Genomic DNA, 25,349 nt, shown 5'->3' on the forward strand with positions numbered 1-25,349 from the left:
ATAATCTTGGATCAGGATGGAATAGGACAGTAATATAGGGAAATAATCAAAACCTGACTTTATTTTGAGGACACCACAATTCAGTGTAGTAATATTGAGGTTGTTTTGAGCTATTTTAAATTAATCAGTGAATAAAAAGTTTTACAAAAAACGGGGGGCGGAGCTTGCTGCCAAGATGGAAGGACGCATTTTCATGGAGCTCCGATATTTCATTTAGACATGGACTCTTTCTCTAGATCACTATAGATGTACTAAAGGGTAAATTATATATCAGCTCGATGTCCCTTCCCTCAAGCCTATGTTGGACCCTGAGAATTGAGCCTTAGAAAACACGACTGGCTAAGACCTGCTAGTGAAGCCACATGGCGGACAGCCATTCAAAGCTGGGCTCCACTTTGTTTGACTAAAGCGCTACCTCATGAGCTTTGGATACTAATGCTATATTTCATGAATGGGGCAATGCCACTCAACTCTATCCTTTATTGGGATCAAGTACCATTACAACCTATGTGTTTACATTAAAATTCACTTCACATCATATATTTTTGTGCTCCCCCATTTCCTATGCTATAGTTTCTGTGCTACTACATAAAATTGGTTGTCAGCCTCACATATGCTATAACAAAAGAGTACATGGGTACACTAGAGTAACCTTCTGAGCCATAATTTCCCCTTTTCTTCTTACACTATAATAAGGCCCAAGATATTTATACACCTGGACTCAGCACTGATCAGCATATTCTCCGCACACTGCAACTAGAAGGACACGCCCTCCTCCCCCTTCCTACATCTCTACTAACTGCTGGGCCCCTCTCCTTCCTTTCCCGCCGGTACTGGTTACCTGCAGGTCATACCCCTTCTCCTTTTTCCCACATCGTCTATAGCTGACATTTCCCCAGGAGAGGGGCTCACCCAATATAACTTATGGCTCCACCCCCCACCCTCACCTTTAGCTACTGTCCACCCTTATTTTAGATGGACAAATAAGCAGTATTTATCCGCTATTGATATCGTTCTGTTATAAGTTGCTCTTAGCCTTCTGTTTACAAAGAAAATGAGGCACTTTGTCCTCCACGTGCATCTAGTAGGAGCAACTTGTTATGACTCCCTATAATTTGTAAATTTCCAGATAATAAATACACTTATTTTATAATTAACATATCACTCTATAAGAAGTATAAGTTTTTTGGGTTGTTTAAATTCTATCACTTTCTTATGCGTTTATATAGGAAACAAAAGGAAAAAAGAGGTAATGCTTGATTATATGTATTTGATTTTGTACTTGCATACAATGTCCTCTATATTTATTATGTTCTTTTGGTGAGATATGTATATCATATCTGAATTAAGATTTCTTTATTCTCCTCTATGTAAAGGTTTCATTGTCCAATGGATAAACAATGTCTTGTATGCAAAATTTACCAAAGTGATGCAAAATGTATAATATGTTCATGTTTTTTTTTCTTGTATTGCCTCTATAAAAATCTCTGATTCAAAAAAAAAAAAAAAAAAAAATGATGAAACTAATTAATGTACATCTTCAAACCTGACTAATACTCATTCACATCAAGATACAACATTGATCTAAATCATGAAGGCTTGCAGATCTAAATCTAAATTCAAGCCTTTAGGGGCGAAACATTCAAGGTTCTGGATCCATTTAGTTTCCCTTTTTCTTAAAGTAGTGAGTCTTTGATGAGGGTTGGAACTAACTGTCACTATTTCTAAGATGCTGATTTTCGAGCTGCTGGGGTCTTGTTTGTGGAGAATCCTGAAGTATCACTTCGGGGTTTTTCGCGGGCGGGATCCCAGTGGTTTGATTCGCTTCTATTATTAATTTTGCTTAATTCTAGTGGTCCTGGGTGGGTTCATGAGCTTGCACGTGTCTTTGGCCATTTGGCAGCGGTGTTTGCAACAATGTTTATAGCAATGTTGTGCATGGTTGCAGGCACTGCTGTCATGGACTGCTGGGGGCGCGTGCACGCTCCTGGGCTCCTACCTAGATTTACTCTTCAACAAAGGATACCAAGAGCACAATCTAAATTTGGAAATAGAAATAAATGAGAAAGTTGTTTAAAATTGCATGCTCTGTCCGAATCCAGAAAGTTTAATATTTACTTTATTGGCCCTTTAAGGTTTGGTGAACTCTTTTTGTTTAGTAGATGAGTCACATAGAAGTGAATATTGTGTACACAAGCCAGCAATAAAAATAATCTATACCCAAAAAAAAAAAAAAAAAAAAGTTTTACAAAAAACAATAAATTTTAAGGCTAATCCACAATTATCTACCTGTAATCTATATTGATGCCTTCTGGTGAGATAATAAGTCTTATAAATTCAATAGAGTTTATTCTGCAATTATACTTCTCCACTTTAGCATAGATATTCTAGATCTGAATTAAAAACATCACTTTTATGTTTGACACAAGCGCATGGTCATATATACAAAGAACCCCAAAAGAGGTTGAAAGGCATTCTTCAACTCATGTCTTTTTTATAATCCACAACAGGTTTTCAGTTACTCTATAGTCAAGTTTATATATCAGTAAAGCTAAAAGAATTTGCAACAAAAAATAGAGATATTTGAAAAGGGATAGAGTTTTTCATTGCAATCTTGTTGAGAGTTTGATAGATGATGTAGGGGTTGGAGGGTGTGATCATTCTTTAGAACAAATATGATTATTTCCCCTGCAGATAAAGTAGAATTAATAGCATTCAATTTCTAAACATTATTTAGTATTTTATGGGTAATTGTGGCCCTTAAGAATCTGAGGGTCTGGTTGAACCTTCAACTGCTTCTTGTTCAGTAAAGGTTGCAGTGTCCAAGCTTAATTTTGGAGTTAGGTGCAAGGAATTGTAGATGCATTCTCAGAAATAAACCATTTTTGTAAATTAAAATCTTCTGTTTAAAATGTTGGTGCATGATAATTGTCGTTTTATGAAGCATTATGTGCTTATTATATTGCTGTTGCGCATGATTAGATCAGGGTTATTGACTGTCTTTGCCTTTGTGCAATTGGTCTTGTTAGAGCAGAAGGCAGCGCTGCATAAGCAACTGTTCATGCAACAATAAATAGGGGTAGCATAATGCTGCCCACTCAACGCAACCTTGGATGGCCAGCTTGCCTATTTGGGATCCTTTTCTACCTGTACTATAATAAATGCCCAATTTTGTACTCTTATAACATTTGTAAAAATCTAAACTACTGTAATGCATAATGTAGTAATGTTATCCTGTAATGACAACAATGCTAATAGACAAACTGATAAGCATATTCTATTTACTAAACTTGTTTTTTTCTGTTTTTAATCAAAGGTTTGGCAGTGATGAACTAAAACTTCAGTTCCTTGCACCAACTATTGCAGGAGATGTGGTGGCTTGTCTGGGAGTGAGTGAAGCGGGATCTGGATCAGATGTGGCAAGTAGGTGTTTTAGGTAGCCTACAGCAATGTCTTACAAAGTGAGAGGTAGAGTGCGCCTTAATTTTGTAAAGAAACTTCAGAATGCTGTAAGAGTCCTTGCAACATTTAGTGAATGTTTGATGTTATGGTGATATATGCTTGCATGTGGTTTTAATTTATTCTTTACATTTTATGGAAATCGAAATTGTAAACTTGTCATTATTTTCATGGTAACTTTAATTAGGTTTGTAAACTTATTTTGTAGCTTTACCTACAGGATTTCATTCCTTATGGGATAGGTTATCTGGGAATTAGAGATTTCAGAATCTTGGCTTATAATTTATCAAATTTTTCTATATACACTGAAAATCAATGTCTACTACCTTGCTTAAAAACCTTTATCATTTGTTTTCCAATGGAACATTTTCATATATAAAATATAATTATTATATATATCATTATAATGTTTAACTCCAATCAAATCACACAAGTTCATGTATTGCGTTTCTCTTCTAGTGGTAACAGTTTATACTTCTTCTCAGAAGGATTTGCGTGCAGAGAAGGAGGAGGCTAGAGGGGAAGAGTTGGCTGTGTGATAGACCTATAGTTCATGTTAATGACTATGGGATCTCACAGTGTTGGGCCTCATTCAGGCAGCGATAGCAGAACAGCAAAAAACCTATGTCTGGTGACTTCTAGACTAGTGCGGTTGCTGTTTGTTCCCTTTCACCTCTCCCTGTAATCTGTAGATTATGTAGCATTGGAGGAACACAGCTGCCATTGGTCACCCCCTGCACCCACCTTAGTTCAGCCCTGCATTTTACTCTTAATTGTTTCATGTGTTCGTAAGCAATATTTGAAAGTCACAGGGGAACTGAAAAGACATTACTATTTTTTGTCCTAAAAGGATATAACACTTTAAAAGGACCCTTAATGAATTTGGTTCTTTTTGCAATCATCATGGCTTATGAAACTAGGAAAAAGTCTCCATCTTTAAGGTGTTGGCTTATGCCATCATCTTTCATGAATACTTTTAAAAAGATTAAGGGGATAGAAATGTCAACATTTAAATGTTCATGGGTTTATTTCAACAGAAGTATTTTTGTGATATACTTCCATTTGCAAAAATGCATGTAGTAAAAGTTATCACTGTTATTCATCTGCATACGCACATATCCTGTGAAAGTATGTGCACTAGCATCCAAACACTGCACCTTTTCAGAGTCAGTTATGGCTTGTATGACACAAATGAAGTATTCACAGACACAATACACACCACTGCCAGCTCTCTGAGCTTGAATACCGATGCACAGGACCTCACAGCATGCCACAGAAAAACACTAATACGTTTTCCCTAGAAGTATTTTTGCTAATGGAAGTATATTGCAAACAATGCTTATATTTCAGATTAAAATGCACCCATGCATATTTCAATTCTGACATTTCTGTCCTTTGAATAAGTTAATGTGTTTGCATTATGACAATCCGTATTTGATTTAAATACACACCACTGCCAGCACTCTGAGCTTTGAATTACTGATGCGCGGGCCCTCACAGCATATGTGCAAATGCCACAGGAAAGCAGTAATAATAATAATGTAATGTGTTTGCATTATCACAATCAGTGTTTTCCACAGGGTCAATTTGATTTAAATCAAATCGATTTTAATCATGATTTATAGTAACTCACTAGTCAGTAAGCCCTGATTTAAATCATTGTTTTCTATATAAAAGTTTCATTTTCAGAATAATAAGTTTTCAGAATATTTTTTCAGTTGTATAAGAAATGTACTGGTTTAGTTATATATCATTAGAAATATATACGGGTAGATTATGAGTTTTGTCGGTAAAGCTGTGCGGTGCTAACAAGCAGTTTTCACTCACCGCTCACCTACAGACAACGCTGATATTACAGGTTTTTTTAAATTCGGCGTTAGCCGCAGAAAAGTGAGCAGAGAGCAAAATTTAGCTCCACATCTCACTGTAATACCAGCGCTGCTTACGATAGCGGTGAGCTGGCTAAACGTGCTTGTGCACGATTTCCCCATAGGAATCAATGGGGGAGAACCGGCTGAAAGAAAACCTAACACCTGCAAAAAAGCAGCGTTCAGCTCCTAACGCAGCCCCATTGATTCCTATGGGGAAATACATTTTATGTCTACACCTAACATCCTAACATGAACCCCGAGTCTAAACACCCCTAATCTTACACTTATTAACCCCTAATCTGCCGCCCCCGACATTGCCGATACCTGCATTATACTTATTAACCCCTAATCTGCTGCTCCAGACACCGCCACCACCTGCATTATACTTATGAACCCCTAATCTGCTGCCCCCAACATCGGCGACACCTACATTATATTTATTAACCCCTAATCTGCCGCCCCCAATGTCGCCGCAACCTAACTACATTTATTAACCCCTAATCTGCTGCCCCCAATGTCGCCGCCACTAATAATAAAGTTATTAACCCCTAAACCTAAGTCTAACCCTAACCCTAACACCCCCTAACTTAAATATAATTTAAATAAATCTAAATAAAATTACTATAATTAACTAAATTATTCCTATTTAAAACTAAGTACTTACCTATAAAATAAACCCTAAAATAGCTACAATATAACTAATAAGTTACATTGTATCTAGCTTAGGGTTTATTTTTATTTTACAGGCAACTTTGTATTAATTTTAACTAGGTACAATAGGTATTAAATAGATATTAACTATTTAATAACTACCTAGCTAAAATAAAGACAAATTTACCTGTAAAATAAAACCTAACCTAAGTTACAATTACACCTAACACTACACTATAATTAAATTAATTCCTAAATTAACTACAATTAATTACAATTAAATAAAATAAACTCAAGTACGAAGAACAAAAAACACTAAATTACAGAAAATAATAAAATAATTACAAGATTTTTAAACTAATTACACCTAATCTAATCCCCCTAACAAAATAAAAAAGCCCCCCAAAATAAAAAAAAAGCCCTACCCTTATACTAACTTACAAATAGCCCATAAAAGGGCTTTTTGCGGGGCATTGCCCCAAAGTAATCCGCTCTTTTACCTGTAAAAAAAAATACAATACGCCCCCCAACATTAAAACCCACCACCCACACAACCAACCCTACTCTAAAACACACCCAATCCCCCCTTAATAAAACCTAACACTAACCCCTTGAAAATCACCCTACCTTAAAAAGTCTTCACCCAACCGGGCCGAAGTCCTCAACGAAGCCGGGCGAAGTGGTCCTCCAGACGGGCAGAAGCATTCGTCGAAGCCGGGAAGAAGATGTCCTCCAGACGGGCAGAAGTCTTCATCCAGACAGCATCTTCTATCTTCATCCATCCGGAGTGGGTCCATCTTCAAGACATCCGACGCGGAGCATCCTCTTCTTTCTTGATCCGACGACTAAATGATGGTACCTTTAAGTGACGTCATCGAAGATGGCGTCCCTTCAATTCCGATTGGCTGATAGAATACTATCAGCCAATCGGAATTAAGGTAGAAAAAATCCTATTGGCTGATGCAATCAGCCAATAGGATTGAAGTTCAATCCTGTTGGCTGATCCAATCAGCCAATAGGATTGAGCTTGAATTCTATTGGCTGATTGGAAGAGCCAATAGAATGCAAGCTCAATCCTATTGGCTGATTGTATCAGCCAATAGGATTTTTTCTACCTTAATTCTGATTGGTTGATAGAATTTTATCAGCCAATCGGAATTGAAGGGACGCCATCTTGGATGACGTCACTAAAAGGTACCGTCATTTAGTCGTCGGATCAAGAAAGAAGAGGATGGACCGGCTCCGCTCCTGAGGGATGAAGATAGAAGATGCCGTGTGGATGAAGACTTCTGCCCGTCTGGAGGACCTCTTCTTCCCGGCTTGGATGAAGACTTCTGCCCGTCTGGAGGACCACTTCGCCCGGCTTCGTTGAGGACTTTGGCCCGGTTGGGTGAAGACGTCTCAAGGTAGGGTGATCTTCAAGGGGTTAGTGTTAGGTTTTATTAAGGGGGGATTGGGTGGGTTTTAGAGTAGGGTTGGTTGTGTGGGTGGTGGGTTTTAATGTTGGGGGGGTATTGTATTTTTTTTACAGGTAAAAGAGCTGATTACTTTGGGGCAATGCCCCGCAAAAAGCTCTTTTAAGGGCTATTTGTAATTTAGTATAGGGTAGGAATTTTTATTATTTTTGGGGGGCTTTTTTATTTTATTTGGGGGATTAGATTAGGTATAGTTAGTTTAAAAAACTTGTAATTATTTTATTATTTTCTGTAATTTAGTGGGGGGGGATTTCGTACTTTATTTTATTTTATTTAATTGTAGTTAATTTAGGGAATTAATTTAATTATAGTGTAGTGTTAGGTGTAATTTTAACTTGCGTTTATTTTATAGGTAAGTATTTAGTTTTAAATAGGAATAATTTAGTTAATTATAGTAATTTTATTTAGATTTATTTAAATATTTAAGTTAGGGGGGTGTTAGGTTTAGGGTTAGACTTAGGTTTAGGGGTTAATACATTTAGTATAGTGGCGACGACGTTGGGGCTGGCAGATTAGGGGTTAATAAATGTATGTAGGTGTCGGCGATGTTAGGGTGGCAGATTAGGGGTTAATAATATTTAACTAGTGTTTGTGAGGCGGGAGTTTAGGGGTTAATATATTTATTAAAGTGGCGGCGATGTCCGGTTCGGCAGATTAGGGGTTAAAATGTTTATGTTAGTGTTTGCGATGTGGGTGGCCTCGGTTTAGGGGTTAATAGGTAGTTTATGGGTGTAAGTGTACTTTTTAGCACTTTAGTTAAGAGTTTTATACTACGGCGTTAGCCCATAAAACTCTTAACTACTGAATTTCAAATGCGGTACCTGGCTTGACAGGAGAGGGTCTACCGCTCACTTTTTGGAAGACTTGTAATACCGGCGTTAGGAAAATCCCATTGAAAATATAGGATACGCAATTGACGTAAGTGGATTTGCGGTATTTTCGAGTTGCGAAAAAAAAAGTGAGCGGTACACCTGTACCTGCAAGACTCGTAATACCAGCAGGCGTTAAAAAGCAGCGTTGGGACCTCTCAACGCTGCTTTTTAACCCTAACGCAAGACTCGTAATCTAGGCGATAGATAGTTATGAAATTATTCGGAGGAAAACTATCTCCAGTTTATTAGGATAATCATTCATATTTAATCAACTTTTCAGCTGTACTTTATTGGAAGGAGAAACATAATAATTACCTTAAAGGGACATGAAACCCAATTTTTTTTTCTTCCATAATTCAGATAGAGTTTATGATTTTAAACAACTTTCTACTTTACTTCTATTATCTAATTTGCTTCATTCGCTTGGTATCTTTTGTTGAAGAAGCAGCAATGCATTACTGGGAGATAGTTAACATGTTAGGTGAGCCAATAACAAAAAGGCATACTTGTGCAGTCACCAATCAGAAGCTCCTGAGCCTACCTAGGTATCCTTTTCAACAGAGGATACCAAGAAAACAATGCAAATTGGATAATAGAAGTACATTGGAAAAATTGTTTAAAATGACAAGCTCTATCTGAAAGAAAAAAATTGGGTTTTATATTTAATAATAACATTTAAATAGTTTTATTTAACTAAAGAAACATAATTATTACCTTAAAGGTAATTAAATTTCATGATTCAGATAGGGGATGCAATTTTGAACAACTTTCCAATTTACTTTTATCATCAAATTTGCTTTGTTCTCTTGGTATTCTTTTTTGAAAGCTAAACCTAGGTAGGCTCAAACTGATTTCTAAACCGAAGTGCGCCTCTAATCTCAGTGCATTTTGACAGTTTTTCACAGTTAGGCACTGCTAGTTAATGTTTTCCATATAGATAATATTGTTCCTTTTCAGTTATTTATGAGTCAGCACTGATTGGCTAAATTGCAAGTCTGTCAAAAGAACTGAAATGAGGGGGCAGTCTGCTGAGGCTTAGATACAAGGTAATCACAGAAGTAAAAAGTGTATTAATATAACAGTGTTGGTTATGCAAAACTGGAGAATGGGTAATGAAGGGATTATCTATCTTTTTAAACAAAAAACATTTTGGAGTAGACTGTCCCTTTAAATGGCTATTATAGTTAAAAAATTATATGCTCTAATCCGTTACAGCATATCATTTTTTAACTATCAACCCTGCTCTACTGTCTATTTAACCCCTTGATACTCTCCTTTAAATTGGACCGCTGCCGTCCTTACAGTCTCTCCTCAGGGACTGTGATAGAAGTGGAGTAGTGGTAGTAGATGGCGCAGGTCTGTTTAGTAGTTTTAATCTCTCTAATGGATGAAGAGAGAAAAGGCTTGAAGTGTGTATAAAATCCAATTAATAAAGGTGCAGTATACTCACTCCATAAGTTGCATGATATCTGCCTGTCTGAAGTGTGGTACTCTTGTATCTGATGGTAATAGTCCAGAGAATGTCCAAGAACTGGGAGTGAGATGAAAACTCCAATGAGAGATATATCGAATATGTAATAATAAATAATAACTTACTCCATAAAAAGGAGATTCCGGCCGTCACAGCAAAAAAGATCACAATCTTGCAGCTTAAGTAAAAAGGGTTTATTAGCTCAACACGTTTCAACGTTTTTAAACATCTTTTTCAAGAGCAAAAGTAAAAACAAGTAGCTGGAAGATTGTGATCTTTTTTGCTGTGACGGCCGAACTCTCCTTTTTATGGAGTAAGTTATTACTTATTTATTATTACATATTCAATATATCTCTCATTGGAGTTTCCATCTCACTCCCAGTTCTTGGACATTCTCTGGACTATTACCATCAGATACAAGAGTAGCACACTCCAGACCGGCAGATATCATGCAACTTATGGAGTGAGTATACTGCACCTTTATTAATTGGTTTTTATATACACTTCAAGCCTTTTCTCTCTAAATCCATTAGAGAGATTAAAACTACTAAACAGACCTGTGCCATCTACTACTACTACTCCACCTTTACAATATACCTTATTCACAATGAGTTGCGTTAAAATACCACAATGAAATACCAGAGTATGGATCGCTAACTTTCACAGTGCCTAGTAAAACATTTTAACAAGATACTTTAACAGCCAATTTCTATGCCAACTTATCTGAGCTGAAATAAATCTTTTTTTCTTTCATGTAATTAGCAAGAGTCCATGAGCTAGTGACGTATGGGATATACATTCCTACCAGGAGGGGCAAAGTTTCCCAAACCTTAAAATGCCTATAAATACACCCCTCACCACACCCACAATTCAGTTTTACAAACTTTGCCTCCGATGGAGGTGGTGAAGTAAGTTTGTGCTAGATTCTACGTTGATATGCGCTCCGCAGCAAGTTGGAGCCCGGTTTTCCTCTCAGCGTGCAGTGAATGTCAGAGGGATGTGAGGAGAGTATTGCCTATTTGAATGCAGTGATCTCCTTCTAAGGGGTCTATTTCATAGGTTCTCTGTTATCGGTCGTAGAGATTCATCTCTTACCTCCCTTTTCAGATCGACGATATACTCTTATATATACCATTACCTCTGCTGATTCTCGTTTCAGTACTGGTTTGGCTTTCTACAAACATGTAGATGAGTGTCCTGGGGTAAGTAAATCTTATTTTCTGTGACACTCTAAGCTATGGTTGGGCACTTTGTTTATAAAGTTCTAAATATATGTATTCAAACATTTATTTGCCTTGACTCAGAATGTTCAACTTTCCTTATTTTTCAGACAGTCAGTTTCATATTTGGGATAATGCATCTGATTTAATCATTTTTTTCTTACCTTCAAAAATTTGACTTTTTTCCCTGTGGGCTGTTAGGCTCGCGGGGGCTGAAAATGCTTCATTTTATTGCGTCATTCTTGGCGCGGACTTTTTTGGCGCAAAAATTCTTTTCCGTTTCCGGCATCATACGTGTCGCCGGAAGTTGCGTCATTTTTTGACGTTATTTTGCGCCAAAAATGTCGGCGTTCCGGATGTGGCGTCATTTTTGGCGCCAAAAGCATTTAGGCGCCAAATAATGTGGGCGTCTTATTTGGCGCTAAAAAATATGGGCGTCGCTTTTGTCTCCACATTATTTAAGTCTCATTTTTCATTGCTTCTGGTTGCTAGAAGCTTGTTCTTTGGCATTTTTTCCCATTCCTGAAACTGTCATTTAAGGAATTTGATCAATTTTGCTTTATATGTTGTTGTTTTTTCTCTTACATATTGCAAGATGTCTCACGTTGCATCTGAGTCATAAGATACTACAGGAAAATCGCTGTCTAGTACTGGATCTACCAAAGCTAAGTGTATCTGCTGTAAACTTTTGGTAGCTATTCCTCCAGCTGTTGTTTGTATTGATTGTCATGACAAACTTGTTAATGCAGATAATATTTCCTTTTGTAAAGTACCATTGCCTGTTGCAGTTCCTTCAACATCTAAGGTGCAGAATGTTCCTGATGACATAAGAGATTTTGTTTCTGAATCCATAAAGAAGGCTATGTCTGTTATTTCTCCTTCTAGTAAACGTAAAAAATATTTTAAAACTTCTCTCCCTACAGATGAATTTTTAAATGAACATCATCATTCTGATTCTGATGACTCTTCTGGTTCAGAGGATTCTGTCTCAGAGGTTGATGCTGATAAATCTTCATATTTATTTAAAATGGAATTTATTCGTTCTTTACTTAAAGAAGTTCTAATTGCTTTAGAAATAGAGGATTCTGGTCCTCTTGATACTAATTCTAAACGTTTGGATAAGGTATTTAAATCTCCTGTGGTTATTCCAGAAGTTTTTCCTGTTCCTAATGCTATTTCTGCAGTAATTTCCAAAGAATGGGATAAATTGGGTAATTCATTTACTCCTTCTAAACGTTTTAAGCAATTATATCCTGTGCCGTCTGACAGATTAGAATTTTGGGATAAAATCCCTAAAGTTGATGGGGCTATTTCTACCCTTGCTAAACGTACTACTATTCCTACGTCAGATGGTACTTCGTTTAAGGATCCTTTAGATAGGAAAATTGAATCCTTTCTAAGAAAAGCTTATCTGTGTTCAGGTAATCTTCTTAGACCTGCTATATCTTTGGCTGATGTTGCTGCAGCTTCAACTTTTTGGTTGGAAACCTTAGCGCAACAAGTAACACATCATGATTCTCATGATATTATTATTCTTCTTCAGCATGCTAATAATTTTATCTGTGATGCCATCTTTGATATTATCAGGGTTGATGTCAGGTTTATGTCTCTAGCTATTTTAGCTAGAAGAGCTTTATGGCTTAAGACTTGGAATGCTGATATGGCTTCTAAATCAACTCTACTTTCCATTTCTTTCCAGGGTAACAAATTATTTGGTTCTCAGTTGGATTCTATTATTTCAACTGTTACTGGTGGGAAAGGAACTTTTTTACCACAGGATAAAAAATCTAAGGGTAAAAACAGAGCTAATAATCGTTTTCGTTCCTTTCGTTTCAACAAAGAACAAAAACCTGATCCTTCATCCTCAGGAGCAGTTTCAGTTTGGAAACCATCTCCAATCTGGAATAAATCCAAGCCAGCCAGAAAGGCAAAGCCTGCTTCTAAGTCCACATGAAGGTACGACCCTCATTCCAGCTCAGCTGGTAGGGGGCAGGTTACGTTTTTTCAAAGAAATTTGGATCAATTCTGTTCACAATCTTTGGATTCAGAACATTGTTTCAGAAGGGTACAGAATTGGTTTCAAGATGAGACCTCCTGCAAAGAGATTTTTTCTTTCCCGTGTCCCAGTAAATCCAGTAAAAGCTCAAGCATTTCTGAATTGTGTTTCAGATCTAGAGTTGACTGGGGTAATTATGCCAGTTCCAGTTCAGGAACAGGGGATGGGGTTTTATTCAAATCTCTTCATTGTACCAAAGAAGGAGAATTCCTTCAGACCAGTTCTGGATCTAAAAATATTGAATCGTTATGTAAGGATACCAACGTTCAAGATGGTAACTGTAAGGACTATCTTGCCTTTTGTTCAGCAAGGGAATTATATGTCCACAATAGATTTACAGGATGCATATCTGCATATTCCGATTCATCCGAATCATTATCGGTTCCTGAGATTCTCTTTTCTGGACAAGCATTACCAGTTTGTGGCTCTGCCGTTTGGCCTTGCTACAGCTCCAAGAATTTTTACAAAGGTTCTCGGTGCTCTTCTGTCTGTAATCAGAGAACAGGGTATTGTGGTATTTCATTATTTGGACGATATCTTGGTACTTGCTCAGTCTTTACATTTAGCAGAATTTCATACGAATCGACTTGTGTTGTTTCTTCAAGATCATGGTTGGAGGATCAATTTACCAAAAAGTTCATTGATTCCTCAGACAAGGGTAACCTTTCTGGGTTTCCAAATAGATTCAGTGTCCATGACTCTGTCTTTAACAGACAATAGGCGTCTAAAACTGATGGCAGCTTGTCGAAACCTTCAGTCACAATCATTCCCTTCGGTAGCCTTATGCATGGAAATTCTAGGTCTTATGACTGCTGCATCGGACGCAATCCCCTTTGCTCGTTTTCACATGCGACCTCTTCAGCTTTGTATGCTGAATCAATGGTGCAAGGATTACACAAAGATATCTCAATTAATATCTTTAAAACCGATTGTTCGACACTCTCTAACGTGGTGGACAGATCACCATCGTTTAATTCAGGGGGCTTCTTTTGTGCTTCCGACCTGGACTGTAATTTCAACAGATGCAAGTCTCACAGGTTGGGGAGCTGTGTGGGGATCTCTGACGGCACAAGGAGTTTGGGAATCTCAGGAGGTGAGATTACCGATCAATATTTTGGAACTCCGTGCAATTTTCAGAGCTCTTCAGTTTTGGCCTCTTCTGAAGAGAGAATCGTTCATTTGTTTTCAGACAGACAATGTCACAACTGTGGCATACATCAATCATCAAGGAGGAACTCACAGTCCTCTGGCTATTAAAGAAGTATCTCGAATTTTGGTTTGGACGGAATCCAGCTCCTGTCTAATCTCTGCGGTTCATATCCCAGGTGTAGACAATTGGGAAGCGGATTATCTCAGTCGCCAAACGTTGCATCCAGGCGAATGGTCTCTTCACCCAGAGGTATTTCTTCAGATCGTTCAAATGTGGGAACTTCCAGAAATAGATTTGATGGCGTCCCATCTAAACAAGAAACTTCCCAGGTATCTGTCCAGATCCCGGGATCCTCAGGCGGAGGCAGTGGATGCATAATCACTTCCTTGGAAGTATCATCCTGCCTATATCTTTCCGCCTCTAGTTCTTCTTCCAAGAGTAATCTCCAAGATTCTGAAGGAATGCTCGTTTGTTCTGCTGGTAGCTCCGGCATGGCCTCACAGGTTTTGGTATGCGGATCTTGTCCGGATGGCCTCTTGCCAACCGTGGACTCTTCCGTTAAGACCAGATCTTCTGTCACAAGGTCCTTTTTTCCATCAGGATCTGAAATCCTTAAATTTAAAGGTATGGAGATTGAACGCTTGATTCTTCGTCAAAGAGGTTTCTCTGACGCTGTGATTAATACTATGTTACAGGCTCATAAATCTGTATCTAGAGAGATATATTATAGAGTCTGGAAGACTTATATTTCTTGGTGTATTTCTCATCATTTTTCTTGGCATTCTTTTAGAATTCCGAGAATTTTACAGTTTCTTCAGGATGGTTTAGATAAAGGTTTGTCCGCAAGTTCCTTGAAAGGACAAATCTCTGCTCTTTCTGTTCTTTTTCACAGAAAGATTGCTATTCTTCCTGATATTCATTGTTTTGTACAAGCTTTGGTTCGTATAAAACCTGTCATTAAGTCAATTTCTCCTCCTTGGAGTTTGAATTTGGTTCTGGGGGCTCTTCAAGCTCCTCCGTTTGAACCTATGCATTCATTGGACATTAAATTACTTTCTTGGAAAGTTTTGTTCCTTTTGGCCATCTCTTCTGCCAGAAGAGTTTCTGAATTATCTGCTCTTTCTTGTGAGTCTCATTTTCTGATTTTTCATCAGGATAAGGCGGTGTTGCGAACTTCTTTTGAATTTTTACCTAAAGTTGTGAATTCCAACAACATTAGTAGAGAAATTGTGGTTCCTTCATTATGTCCTAATCCTAAGAATTCTAAGGAGAAATCGTTGCATTCTTTGGATGTTGTTAGAGCTTTGAAATATTATGTTGAAGCTACTAAATCTTTCAGAAAGACTTCTAGTCTATTTGTTATCTTTTCCGGTTCTAGAAAAGGCCAGAAAGCTTCTGCCATTTCTTTGGCATCTTGGTTGAAATCTTTAATTCATCTTGCCTATGTTGAGTCGGGTAAACCTCCGCCTCAGAGAATTACAGCTCATTCTACTAGGTCAGTTTCTACTTCCTGGGCGTTTAGGAATGAAGCTTCGGTTGATCAGATTTGCAAAGCAGCAACTTGGTCCTCTTTGCATACTTTTACTAAATTCTACCATTTTGATGTATTTTCTTCTTCTGAAGCAGTTTTTGGTAGAAAAGTACTTCAGGCAGCGGTTTCAGTTTGAATCTTCTGCTTATGTTTTTCGTTAAACTTTATTTTGGGTGTGGATTATTTTCAGCAGGAATTGGCTGTCTTTATTTTATCCCTCCCTCTCTAGTGACTCTTGTGTGGAAAGATCCACATCTTGGGTAATCATTATCCCATACGTCACTAGCTCATGGACTCTTGCTAATTACATGAAAGAAAACATAATTTATGTAAGAACTTACCTGATAAATTCATTTCTTTCATATTAGCAAGAGTCCATGAGGCCCGCCCTTTTTTTGGGGTGGTTATGATTTTTTTGTATAAAGCACAATTATTCCAATTCCTTATTTTTTATGCTTTCGCACTTTTTTCTTATCACCCCACTTCTTGGCTATTCGTTAAACTGAATTGTGGGTGTGGTGAGGGGTGTATTTATAGGCATTTTAAGGTTTGGGAAACTTTGCCCCTCCTGGTAGGAATGTATATCCCATACGTCACTAGCTCATGGACTCTTGCTAATATGAAAGAAATGAATTTATCAGGTAAGTTCTTACATAAATTATGTTTTTAGCTACAATTAAGGCAAGTTCTAAATATATATATATATATATATATATATATATATATACACACAGTTGCAAATATGAATTACTTAGCACTACATATGACTAGTTAAACTACACAGGACTATGAACATGAGCTTAAAATACAAATTGTGCCCTTTAAAAATTATTAACTGCAATCTAATTGTAATTACCAAATACCTTTCATTAAAATATTATATATATATTTATCAATCGCGTATACATTACCCCAAATAACCAAAGTAATGTTTCAGTTTTGTCCGATAAGTCCAATTTCACCTCATAAATTAAAAGAGGTATTTTTGCAAGATGGATAAAAGTTAGGCCCAGACTTGCTCCATAGAGACTGGATTCCAACGCAACAGTTTGTCAGTCAAAATTAATCAGCCAAGACCAAGTCCTTTTTTTCTCTTGCATGGGGTTATATCACCTGATATACCCCACACATTTTTATTCTAATCATTGGTAAAATTGGAAAAGCCCCACGGAAGCTTGTCCTGTGATAGGCCCCTTTAGATGAACATCTCTTGGTTATTTGGGGGATGCCTCCCTGAGTAGCCATTTATCTTTTGGCTGTGATACCATCTCTGATCTATAGGTGGTAGCAGACACCCGGAAATGCAGTTTTACCATCAAATATTGCTGCAGTTTAACTATATCATTTAATATGAATATTTAGTATATTCACTATTATCTGATATTAATAAACTATGTGATCAGCATATATATATCCCATTTAATATAATTGAAAATGTACAATTTGAGATCAAACACTAGTATTTTATCAATTCTATGTTAAAATAGAAAATATTTATATAGACTTCCTATACATTCATCTTATAATATTTTAAGATATGTATTTAAAGTTACATAAACATTTAGTGCATAGCCATATGATATGACTTAGGTCACCCCATGCAGGCAATCCTGTATCAGCATCTATTAGCCCCATCTGGAAGATAGAAAAACAAAAATATGTTATATATTTTAAAATGGGATTATTACAATTGTTATTTAATCTATTACAAATCTGAATTACATTTCCCCAGATCCATATATAGATATTTATGCAGTCTGGGTATCAATTAAATCTTTTAGAATTATACAGTTCATATAGATGAATTTCTAACTTCTCTTTTTAAAATCAAGATTTAAATTCTTATATGCTTTCAGCACTCATAGGGTTAAACATGTCTCTCTGTTTGTCCTTCTATTTCTTACCTGAAATGCCAGCTCGTCTGGGAGCTGCGTATGGGAAACTCTGCAGGGGCTAATTTATACCTAGATGGTATGAGCCATATCTTTTGAGAATATTTGTGTATTCCCTTATTCCTATAGACGGACCGTCTGTTCCTTACATGGGACCTGTGAGTTTTATTATTCATCTTGGGCAGGAAACCCATTTATGGGCATATATCTGAGGGCTCCATATGTTAACATTTACTTTGAAGTTTCCCACTGGCCTTATTTATACAATGGTCTAAATCCTTTGTTCTCTTCTGTGTAATTTTGCATATTGAGTGGGCGAGGATTGAACTTTGATGTGTAGTCAGCCAGGCATCTATTGTCTCATGATCTCAGAATTGCAATACACAGAATGTGTCCAGTAATAAAATAAGCATTTTCAAATTTAATATTTGATAGATTGTATACTTAGTCTATCTTATATTTTATATATATATATATATATATATATATTATCTACTGATATTCACAGATACCCTGACAGTTCGATTTCTCTATATTTAAAGTTAGCTGCGCAGACCTGGAGCCTTGCTCAAGTTGAAATGCTTATTTTGCACTGACAAAATAAAGAAGAGAGAAGGCTTGATCTTGATGAGTACAACACACATGCTACTGCAACAGAGACCAGATCTGTGTAACCTTGCAAATGGTACTGACCTGTAGGCACCCCAAACACTTTACAGGATTTATTTAAACTAAAAACTACTTCTAAACTATTGTTTACCAGTTTTGTTTCTAAAAACTTTTTAGCTGAAGATTGGGCATTCAAACACATAGGGCCAGACCTCATATAAAGCACTAATTAACGCTCCTGCTCAAGTGTTAATTGTGCTAAAAGTAAGCTTTTTGCACGCGTCAGGTTGCGCTCATATTATGAGTTAAAAGTAAACTGTTTTCGCTCAAGGCACTAACCCGATGAGCACAAAAAGCCGAACTTACAATATCACGTGCTTGTTCACATATTCCCCCATACAAGTCAATGGAGAAAAAAAAGTAAAACCCCACTTTCGTACAAAGCCGATTGCATATTCTCATGTGCACTAACCCAACATGAAAATATGAATATTTCACATTCCAATGTTCTTCACATACAATTATGTTCTATTTATTCTACATATATCTGATGTTTTTTTGTATATAATATATATCAATACTTATAAATTATTATATATAGGTATATATATATATATATATATATATATATATATATATATATATATATATATATATATATATATATATATATATATATATATATGAATATCTATCCAGAAATACTTAGAACATATTCTGCTATATTCAGAACTTTGGAATATGAAATATTTGCACTAAATACATAGTTAAGAAAAAAAAGTAAAACCCCACTTTCGTACAAAGCCGATTGCATATTCTCATGTGCACTAACCCAACATGAAAATATGAATATTTCACATTCCAATGTTCTTCACATACAATTATGTTCTATTTATTCTACATATATCTGATCTTTTTTGTATATAATATATATCAATACCTATAAATTATTATATATAGGTATATATATATATATATATCTATCCAGAAATACTTAGAACATATTCTGCTATATTCAGAACTTTGGAATATGAAATATTTGCACTAAATACATAGTTAAAATCTTTATTGATTATGAATATTGTATAAATATGTTTTTACATATTTTCATCTACTTAATGGCTAATTGCTCCAATGCAGTTATATATATATATGTCTATATATGTGTACATATGTACAGGGAGTGCAGAATTATTAGGCAAATTAGTATTTTGACCACATTATCCTCTTTATGCATGTTGTCTTACTCCAAGCTGTATAGGCTCGAAAGCCTACTACCAATTAAGCATATTAGGTGATGTGCATCTCTGTAATGAGAAGGGGTGTGGTCTAATGACATCAACACCCTATATCAGGTGTGCATAATTATTAGGCAACTTCCTTTCCTTTGGCAAAATGGGTCAAAAGAAGGACTTGACAGGCTCAGAAAAGTCAAAAATAGTGAGATATCTTGCAGAGGGATGCAGCACTCTTAAAATTGCAAAGCTTCTGAAGCGTGATCATCGAACAATCAAGCGTTTCATTCAAAATAGTCAACAGGGTCGCAAGAAGCATGTGGAAAAACCAAGGTGCAAAATAACTGCCCATGAACTGAGTAAAGTCAAGCGTGCAGCTGCCAAGATGCCACTTGCCACCAGTTTGGCCATATTTCAGAGCTGCAACATCACTGGAGTGCCCAAAAGCACAAGGTGTGCAATACTCAGAGACATGGCCAAGGTAAGAAAGGCTGAAAGACGACCACCACTGAACAAGACACACAAGCTGAAACGTCAAGACTGGGCCAAGAAATATCTCAAGACTGATTTTTCTAAGGTTTTATGGACTGATGAAATGAGAGTGAGTCTTGATGGGCCAGATGGATGGGCCCGTGGCTGGATTGGTAAAGGGCAGAGAGCTCCAGTCCGACTCAGACGCCAGCAAGGTGGAGGTGGAGTACTGGTTTGGGCTGGTATCATCAAAGATGAGCTTGTGGGGCCTTTTCGGGTTGAGGATGGAGTCAAGCTCAACTCCCAGTCCTACTGCCAGTTTCTGGAAGACACCTTCTTCAAGCAGTGGTACAGGAAGAAGTCTGCATCCTTCAAGAAAAACATGATTTTCATGCAGGACAATGCTCCATCACACGCGTCCAAGTACTCCACAGCGTGGCTGGCAAGAAAGGGTATAAAAGAAGAAAATCTAATGACATGGCCTCCTTGTTCACCTGATCTGAACCCCATTGAGAACCTGTGGTCCATCATCAAATGTGAGATTTACAAGGAGGGAAAACAGTACACCTCTCTGAACAGTGTCTGGGAGGCTGTGGTTGCTGCTGCACGCAATGTTGATGGTGAACAGATCAAAACACTGACAGAATCCATGGATGGCAGGCTTTTGAGTGTCCTTGCAAAGAAAGGTGGCTATATTGGTCACTGATTTGTTTTTGTTTTGTTTTTGAATGTCAGAAATGTATATTTGTGAATGTTGAGATGTTATATTGGTTTCACTGGTAAAAAATAAATAATTGAAATGGGTATATATTTGTTTTCTCCAACATAGGTGTGTCCGGTCCACGGCGTCATCCTTACTTGTGGGATATTCTCTTCCCCAACAGGAAATGGCAAAGAGCCCAGCAAAGCTGGTCACATGATCCCTCCTAGGCTCCGCCTTCCCCAGTCATTCTCTTTGCCGTTGTACAGGCAACATCTCCACGGAGATGGCTTAGAGTTTTTTAGTGTTTAACTGTAGTTTTTATTATTCAATCAAGAGTTTGTTATTTTAAAATAGTGCTGGTATGTACTATTTACTCTGAAACAGAAAAGAGATGAAGATTTCTGTTTGTAAGAGGAAAATGATTTTAGCAACCGTTACTAAAATCGATGGCTGTTTCCACACAGGACTGTTGAGAGGAATTAACTTCAGTTGGGGGAACAGTGAGCAGACTTTTGCTGCTTGAGGTATGACACATTCTAACAAGACGATGTAATGCTGGAAGCTGTCATTTTCCCTATGGGATCCGGTAAGCCATTTTTATTACAGAAAGAAAAAAAGGGCTTCACAAGGGCTTTTTAAGACTGTAGACATTTTCTGGGCTAAATCGATTTATATATAAACATATTTTATACTCCATAGCCTTGAGGAATTATTTTAATCTTGGGAATTTTGTAAAATAACCGGCAGGCACTGTATTGGACACCTTATTCTCTAGGGGCTTTCCCTAATCATAGGCAGAGTCTCATTTTCGCGCCTGTATTGCGCACTTGTTTTTGAGAAGCATGACATGCAGATGCATGTGTGAGGAGCTCTGATACATAGAAAAGACTTTCTGAAGGCGTCATTTGGTATCGTATTCCCCTTTGGGCTTGGTTGGGTCTCAGCAAAGCAGATACCAGGGACTGTAAAGGGGTTAAATATAAAAACGGCTCCTGTTCCGTTATTTTAAGGGTTAAAGCTTCCAAATTTGGTGTGCAATATTTTTAAGGCTTTAAGACACTGTGGTGAAATTTTGGTGAATTTTGAACAATTCCTTCATACTTTTTCGCAATTGCAGTAATAAAGTGTGTTCAGTTTAAAATTTAAAGTGACAGTAACGGTTTATTTTAAAACGTTTTTTGTACTTTGTTATCAAGTTTTTGCCTGTTTAACATGTCTGAACTACCAGATAGACTGTGTTCTGAATGTGGGGAAGCCAAGGTTCCTTCTCATTTAAATAGATGTGATTTATGTGACACAAAATTTAGAGAAAATGATGCCCAAGATGATTCCTCAAGTGAGGGGAGTAAGCATGGTACTGCATCATCCCCTCCTTCGTCTACACCAGTCTTGCCCACACAGGAGGCCCCTAGTACATCTAGCGCGCCAATACTCCTTACTATGCAACAATTAACGGCTGTAATGGATAATTCTATCAAAAACATTTTAGCCAAAATGCCCACTTATCAGCGAAAGCGCGACTGCTCTGTTTTAGAAAATACTGAAGAGCATGAGGACGCTGATGATATTGGTTCTGGAGGGCCCCTACACCAGTCTGAGGGGGCCAGGGAGGTTTTGTCTGAGGGAGAAATTTCAGATTCAGGGAAAATTTCTCAACAAGCTGAACCTGATGTGATTACATTTAAATTTAAATTGGAACATCTCCGCGCTCTGCTTAAGGAGGTGTTATCCACTCTGGATGATTGTGAGAATTTGGTCATTCCAGAGAAACTATGTAAAATGGACAAGTTCCTAGAGGTCCCGGGGCCCCCCGAAGCTTTTCCTATACCCAAGCGGGTGGCGGACATTGTAAATAAAGAATGGGAAAGGCCCGGTATACCTTTCGTCCCTCCCCCCATATTTAAAAAATTGTTTCCTATGGTCGACCCTAGAAAGGACTTATGGCAGACAGTCCCCAAGGTCGAGGGGGCGGTTTCTACTCTAAACAAACGCACCACTATACCCATAGAAGATAGTTGTGCTTTCAAAGATCCTATGGATAAAAAATTAGAAGGTTTGCTTAAAAAGATGTTTGTTCAGCAAGGTTACCTTCTACAACCAATTTCATGCATTGTTCCTGTCACTACAGCCGCGTGTTTCTGGTTCGATGAGCTAGAAAAGGCGCTCAATAATAATTCTTCTTCTTATGAGGAGATTATGGACAGAATTCGTGCTCTCAAATTGGCTAATTCTTTCACCCTAGACGCCACTTTGCAATTGGCTAGGTTAGCGGCGAAAAATTCTGGTTTTGCTATTGTGGCGCGCAGAGCGCTTTGGTTAAAATCTTGGTCAGCGGATGCGTCTTCCAAGAACAAATTGCTTAACATTCCTTTCAAGGGGAAAACGCTGTTTGGCCCTGACTTGAAAGAGATTATCTCTGATATCACTGGGGGCAAGGGCCACGCCCTTCCTCAGGATAGGTCTTTCAAGGCCAAAAATAAACCTAATTTTCGTCCCTTTCACAGAAACGGACCAGCCCCAAGTGCTACGTCCTCTAAGCAAGAGGGTAATACTTCTCAAGCCAAGCCAGCCTGGAGACCAATGCAAGGCTGGAACAAAGGAAAGCAGGCCAAGAAACCTGCCACTGCTACCAAGACAGCATGAGATGTTGGCCCCCGATCCGGGACCGGATCTGGTGGGGGGCAGACTCTCTCTCTTCGCTCAGGCTTGGGCAAGAGATGTTCTGGATCCTTGGGCGCTAGAAATAGTCTCCCAAGGTTATCTTCTGGAATTCAAGGGGCTTCCCCCAAGGGGGAGGTTCCACAGGTCTCAATTGTCTTCAGACCACATAAAAAAACAGGCATTCTTACATTGTGTAGAAGACCTGTTAAAAATGGGAGTGATTCATCCTGTTCCATTAGGAGAACAAGGGATGGGGTTCTACTCCAATCTGTTCGTAGTTCCCAAAAAAGAGGGAACATTCAGACCAATCTTAGATCTCAAGATCCTAAACAAGTTTCTCAAGGTTCCATCGTTCAAAATGGAAACCATTCGAACAATTCTTCCTTCCATCCAGGAAGGTCAATTCATGACCACGGTGGATTTAAAGGATGCGTATCTACATATTCCTATCCACAAGGAACATCATCGGTTCCTAAGGTTCGCATTCCTGGACAAGCATTACCAGTTTGTGGCACTTCCGTTCGGATTAGCCACTGCTCCAAGGATTTTCACAAAGGTACTAGGGTCCCTTCTAGCGGTGCTAAGACCAAGGGGCATTGCAGTAGTACCTTACTTGGACGACATTCTGATTCAAGCGTCGTCCCTTCCTCAAGCAAAGGCTCACACGGACATTGTCCTGGCCTTTCTCAGATCTCACGGATGGAAAGTGAACGTAGAAAAGAGTTCTCTATCTCCGTCAACAAGGGTTCCCTTCTTGGGAACAATAATAGACTCCTTAGAAATGAGGATTTTTCTGACAGAGGCCAGAAAATCAAAACTTCTAAACTCTTGTCAAATACTTCATTCTGTTCCTCTTCCTTCCATAGCGCAGTGCATGGAAGTAATAGGTTTGATGGTAGCGGCAATGGACATAGTTCCTTTTGCGCGCATTCATCTAAGACCATTACAACTGTGCATGCTCAGTCAGTGGAATGGGGACTATACAGACTTGTCTCCGACGATACAAGTAAATCAGAGGACCAGAGATTCACTCCGTTGGTGGCTGTCCCTGGACAATCTGTCACAGGGGATGAGCTTCCGCAGACCAGAGTGGGTCATTGTCACGACCGACGCCAGTCTGGTGGGCTGGGGCGCGGTCTGGGGACCCCTGAAAGCTCAGGGTCTTTGGTCTCGGGAAGAATCTCTTCTACCGATAAATATTCTGGAGCTGAGAGCGATACTCAATGCTCTCAAGGCTTGGCCTCAGCTAGCAAAGGCCAAGTTCATACGGTTTCAATCAGACAACATGACGACTGTTGCGTACATCAACCATCAGGGGGGAACAAGGAGTTCCCTGGCGATGGAAGAAGTGACCAAAATCATTCAATGGGCGGAGACTCACTCCTGCCACTTGTCTGCAATCCACATCCCAGGAGTGGAAAATTGGGAAGCGGATTTTCTGAGTCGTCAGACATTTCATCCGGGGGAGTGGGAACTCCATCCGGAAATATTTGCCCAAATTACTCAATTGTGGGGCATTCCAGACATGGATCTGATGGCCTCTCGTCAGAACTTCAAGGTTCCTTGCTACGGGTCCAGATCCAGGGATCCCAAGGCGACTCTAGTAGATGCACTAGTAGCACCTTGGACCTTCAAACTAGCTTATGTATTCCCGCCGTTTCCTCTCATCCCCAGGCTGGTAGCCAGGATCAATCAGGAGAGGGCATCGGTGATCTTGATAGCTCCTGCGTGGCCACGCAGGACTTGGTATGCAGACCTGGTGAATATGTCATCGGCTCCACCATGGAAGCTACCTTTGAGACGGGACCTTCTTGTTCAAGGTCCGTTCGAACATCCGAATCTGGTCTCACTCCAACTGACTGCTTGGAGATTGAACGCTTGATCTTATCAAAGCGAGGGTTCTCAGATTCTGTCATTGATACTCTTGTTCAGGCCAGAAAGCCTGTAACTAGAAAAATTTACCACAAAATATTGAAAAAATATATCTGTTGGTGTGAATCTAAAGGATTCCCTTGGGACAAG

The 25,349-nt window shown here is 38.3% G+C and overlaps 1 protein-coding gene across 3 annotated transcripts in view; it reads left to right on the forward strand.

The window, feature by feature from the left end:
- LOC128660289 (probable acyl-CoA dehydrogenase 6) overlaps positions 1 to 25,349 on the forward strand; it is a 754,599-nt gene that overhangs the window by 462,372 nt on the left and 266,878 nt on the right. For all 3 annotated transcript variants that reach the window (XM_053714056.1, XM_053714055.1, XM_053714057.1), the window contains exon 5: positions 3,317 to 3,423. In XM_053714056.1, coding sequence (XP_053570031.1) covers positions 3,317 to 3,423 — 107 coding nt within the window. The remainder of the gene's footprint in view (positions 1 to 3,316; positions 3,424 to 25,349) is intronic.

Source organism: Bombina bombina, chromosome 5 (genome assembly GCF_027579735.1).
Source record: "Bombina bombina isolate aBomBom1 chromosome 5, aBomBom1.pri, whole genome shotgun sequence".
Taxonomy (NCBI): domain Eukaryota; kingdom Metazoa; phylum Chordata; class Amphibia; order Anura; family Bombinatoridae; genus Bombina; species Bombina bombina.